At 44.4% G+C, this 4,875-nt stretch overlaps 1 protein-coding gene across 5 annotated transcripts in view; it reads left to right on the top strand.

Moving 5' to 3' along the window:
* IL1RL1 (interleukin 1 receptor like 1) overlaps positions 1–4,875 on the top strand; it is a 61,780-nt gene that overhangs the window by 54,884 nt on the left and 2,021 nt on the right. For 4 of the 5 annotated variants that reach the window (XM_025213169.1, XM_025213171.1, XM_025213167.1 and 1 more), the window contains one exon: positions 2,383–3,767. In XM_025213169.1, coding sequence (XP_025068954.1) covers positions 2,383–2,714 — 332 coding nt within the window. In that variant the 3' untranslated portion in view covers positions 2,715–3,767. Of the gene's footprint in view, positions 1–2,382; positions 3,768–4,875 lie in introns of those variants that run through there. The other variant, XM_025213168.1, reaches the window with a different exon arrangement.

Genomic DNA, 4,875 nt, shown 5'->3' on the forward strand with positions numbered 1-4,875 from the left:
CCTGCTTATGTAGGGGGTCAGACTCGATGATCTATTGAGGTCCCTTCCGACCCTAACATCTATGAATCTATGAATCTATGGCATGTCAACATTGGGAGGCATTTTTTTTCAATCTTTGATTCCATAGAAACTCTTTGGGTCATAATCTGGGTCATTTTCTTCATCTGCTTCTTCCTCCCCTTCCTCATCATAGGAAAATGGCTGCTTGTTACTTTCCTGCCTTTGAAAGCATCTGCATCTGAGTAAACCAGACCCGCAACAAGCTGTAACCGTCTTCCAAAACCTGACAGGGAAGAAGACAAAAACAAAAAGACGCATATTTGGTGAGCTGCAAGAAGCATCCTAGAAGGGAGCCTGGGTGGCTCAGAAGTGGAGATGGCTTCTCAGAAATGAGCAAGAGGCTAGGAAGTGACACAATGGAGCCCCACCTTCCTCTGGGAGGTAGAAGAACATCCTAGTGTTGTGACAAGGGCCTGGATGGAAAAGAGGCCTTAGAAAGAAGGGATACTCTTGAATGGATGAAGAGGTGCAGAGACAGCTTATCAAGAACATGATCAGCTGGATGGTTTGTTAAAAAACATACTGAATTCCAGGTCACCTGCTCCCTAATATTCTTTTGGCATAGCCTTACATCCTCAGATAACTCTAGCTCCTGTTGTACAGATCTTAGGAAACTTCTGTAAGAGTTCTGTAAGACAGCCTTCAGGCCTAGATTCTGCCCCCGACAGACTACACTTATATTAAGAATATCATCTCCTGGAGGTCATCTTTAGACCCTCCAATCCAACCCAGGTCTGTCTGCCACAGCATTAAATCCTTCAGACATCCCAGAGGGTGGCCAGGAAGAAAGGTTGTGGGAATGTGCTGCAGTAGCTGGAAGGCTGAGAGTTATTTGTACTTTTCATTTTTGAAAGAGTTCTAAATTAATCATTTGAAGCTGTTGTGCTGTTGTTTGAATGACCTTACATGGAAGTGCTATTTTTTTTACCTTCTTGATATTTATCATTTTGCTCAGTTTCTTATGCTGATAATTGTATCCATTTGCCCTTGCACTTTTGTGAAGGTAAAGAATGATCTTGTTCAACTGAGATGTAATTTTTATAAAAGTTTTCTGATAAAAGTTCCAGCCTCAGTAATGGAGGATAACTGGCTTTTCAAGATGGCTGCCAGCTGCTGGCAAATCTGCTCCCACATCTGTAGGAGTTTGGGACCATTTACTTGGGAGTAGTTTATTTGCAAGTGAACTGATCTTGGATCAAGTGGCAGGTTGTTCAAACACACCCCGTTTTGAACAAAGATGATCCAAGAAAAACCCCAGAATGAGCCAGTCTGTGTCCTGTCACTGATAAAAGATGCAGGTGGGGGTAGCTATTGGTATTGGTGATGCTGCCAAAGGCACTCTCAAAAGATGCTCGGTTAGCCTGGCAGCTAACTTGCAAAACTAGCAAGATATCAAATATAGCTCTGCAAGTCACTGTGGATTTGCAATGATCAACATCACTGCATTGTTTTCCTATATATTATCTGACAACAGCTTGCAAATGGCACCAGGTGGCCATAAAGAGATAGGAGAACATGGTTCTCTTGTTATAGGAGAACTTCTCTTTAATCCATGAATTAAAGGAATTTAATGTGCAGGAAATTGAGAGTTAAATCAGAGGAATTTGTGAATTTGACCCCACATTTCTGACAACTATTAGATTCCATTAGGTATTTTAGAAAGTGCTTCAGGAACAATACCACAATGCATATGGATCCCCAGTAGTGGAAAAAGAGGCATGAGATAACCACTACAGCCATTATCATGCAAAAGTAATGAGTTGTGCTGAAGTGTGTGGTTGCTGGCCATGTGGGATCATAGCTACAGCATACCATTTTATGCAACAGTTGCTGAATGGCAGCTAGCGTGAACTCGATGCTCCTTTGTGTAGACAAGCCCTCCTCTTAATTCTTAAGCTAAAGTTCCCACATTGATAACTAACTTGCCTGAGTGTGTATTGAAAGGTCTGGCTATAAATCACTATTTTATGTGGAACGCTTTTTGAGAGCCTCTGATACAGGAGCTGTGGATCAAAGTCAGGTCTGTCTACACCAAAGTTGACCGTAGGTTTCCAAAACAAAGTACCATAGTTCAAAATGCTCTCTAGAGGGTTGGCACCAATATTTAAGGATGCATTCAGGTTTCAGATAAATAGAGGATTTGAAGGTAAACCTTGATTTCTGTGTGCTTTTCAGCTTTTGCTCTTGAGAGATGCTATCAGATTGATGTGAGACAGAGGTCCTTGTGAGTTTTTGTTTGTTTTTGAAGATCTGCAATGTCTGAATGCAGAAGGGCCTGTAAAAGAAATGTTACTAACTCTTGATTTGTTTGTGCTTTATTAGATGTAGCCAATGCCATTGAAACGAGAATACAAAAAAGCAGGAGATCAATAATAATTTTAACACCCAAGCTGATTCACTGCAAGGAGTTTGCTTATGATCAACATATTGCCTTACACTGTGCCCTCATTCAGGATGACATAAAGGCCATTGTTCTTGAAATGGAGACAAATGGGGACTACAAGGAACTGCAAGAATCTCTCAGGTATATTATTAAGCAGCAAGGTACCATAAAATGGAAAAAAAAGTACACAGCTCACCCAGGGTACTTGAATTCTAAATTCTGGAAACATGTGAGGTACCACATGCCTCTGAGATACAAACCTTCACACTGAAACACGTTGTGGGTATAGGAAGTTTTATAAAATTCTGTTATTTTATCTGCCTGAATTGTTTCTTTACTGCCACTGTTCTTTTTGTAAAAGTCCGGACCTCTTAGTGCGCAGATATGGTAGAAACGGTTCAAATTTCAATCGAAATATTTTTTGAAATTTCAATTTTTAAAATTTTCAGTTTCACCCAGTAATTCAGCATCAGGCCCATAAATTTCTGGCTGGGCTGGAGAATAGCTTTCAAAAAGATATCCAGTCTCATTAAACTTCCAGAGATGAGTCAATCGGATAGACTCCCTCAATCCAGTAATGTTCCCAAGGTATGTATTAACAACAGCTGCCTTTTTACTGGAAATGCAAACTTTGTGGGGAGGGGAGAATTATCCCACGGACTTCAACAGGACTACCTAGATTTCCCTTGTGTGAAAGGGGAGAAATAGACTCCTTTTCACACAAAGGAAAAATGTGCAGTATTGGACATTTCAGAAATGAAACGTTACTGACAATGCATACAACAACATTGTTTACAACTAAATAAAAATTGAGACTTGCACAGGCAAGGGAAATTGACTGGCTATACAAGGTTACTTGAAAATGATTCTGCACTTAGATCTGATAAATGCACCAAAATGAACTGACCAGAGAAAAATGTTTTTTCCCTTATCTTTAAGATACAGCCATTTTAGCAGTTACTAGTTTTCTTACATGTGCAGACAGAAATATGAGTTTTTGGTCATGCTGATGGTGCCTCTTGAAGCAAATATAAAGAGTTTTGCTATTAGAAAAATATGAGAAATACACATTTTTTGTTTTCTACTTTGATATTATGCTTTATTTCAATTTCTCCTGTAAGGAATGAGTCTGTTATATGAAGTCTGAATCCAAACCTCACAGTTCAGGGCTGTATGGCCACAAGATTTTAGCTCAGGTCCGTTTTTGTGATAAGCAGGGACCCTGGTTTTCTCTGATAAAAAAAATCACAAATTCTCTGATTAAAAACAATTGCAAATTCACTGATAAAACCCCCCAAATCTGTGATTAAAATTAAAGGCCCCTCACAACCCCACTGGCCCTGCTGGCATCCCTCACTCCCCCCTACAGTCTCCCCAGCCCTCCTGGTGCCCCTCTTTCACGTGTGCATCCATGTATGTGCATGTGTGCACCTGTGCATGTATATATGTGTATGCACATCTATGGGTGTACGTGTGTGTATGCATCTGTACGTGCATATGTGCGTGCATGTGTTTGTGGACACTGGACACACTCCCATGGGGAGCTGGCTTGGGGCTGAGGGAGTGGGGAGGGGTTGGGGGAAGATGTGCAATGGCTGCCCGGCTGGCTGTATGTGGACTGTGAGTCAGCTATTGGCCCTTAAGAGAAGCCGCATATCATGAATGATGCGCGCCCCTGGAGGCTGGGGTGGGGGGCACAGTGGTGGCAGGAGTGTGGCAGCTGGGAGCTCCCTCAGATGCTGCCAGTGCTGTCGGCGGCAGGTGGCGAGCGTTGACCAGGGGTTGGCGACCATCTGCAGATGCTGCTGGCAGCATTGAAGGCAGCCAGTGGTGATTGCTGACACTGGAGGTGGCAGCGGCGGGGGTAATGAGTGGCGACCACTTGCCTTTTTCTAGGGCATGCACTGCCATGCTCAGGGGGGGCACGTGCACCCATGTGCAACCCTATGCATCACCAATGCAGCACATGGAAAAGCCCAGCCCAGTTGGGCTGATGGCACTGCTTGGGTTCCAGGTGCAGCCATCCTGGCACTCTGGCCAGGAGCAGAACTTTGCACCCCAGTGGGCACTCCGGCTGGGAGTGGGGAGGCTGCAAAACCCTTGCTCCCAACCAGCTGCAACCCCCCCAGCTCCTGCAAAGTCCCCAGCTCCCAGCAAGTGCAAACCCCCCAGCTCCCAGCCAGCTGCTGCAAAAAACCCCAGCTCCCAGTCCACTGCAAACTTCCCAGCTGGCTGCAAAACCCTCCAGCTCCCAGCAATTCTCCCCACTCCCTTAGCCCCCAGCCAGCTTCCCCCACAGTCCTGCCTGACAAACCCCCAGGCCCCTGCAAGCCCCACTTACAACTTCACAGGCTCCAGAAGGAAAGTGAGCCTGACCCAAGACTTGGGACTGACTAAAAGCCTCAGGGCCCACCCTTCCCCCCCTCTTTCCC

The sequence above is a fragment of the Alligator sinensis genome, unplaced genomic scaffold (genome assembly GCF_000455745.1).
Source record: "Alligator sinensis unplaced genomic scaffold, ASM45574v1 scaffold680_1, whole genome shotgun sequence".
Taxonomy (NCBI): Eukaryota; Metazoa; Chordata; order Crocodylia; family Alligatoridae; genus Alligator; species Alligator sinensis.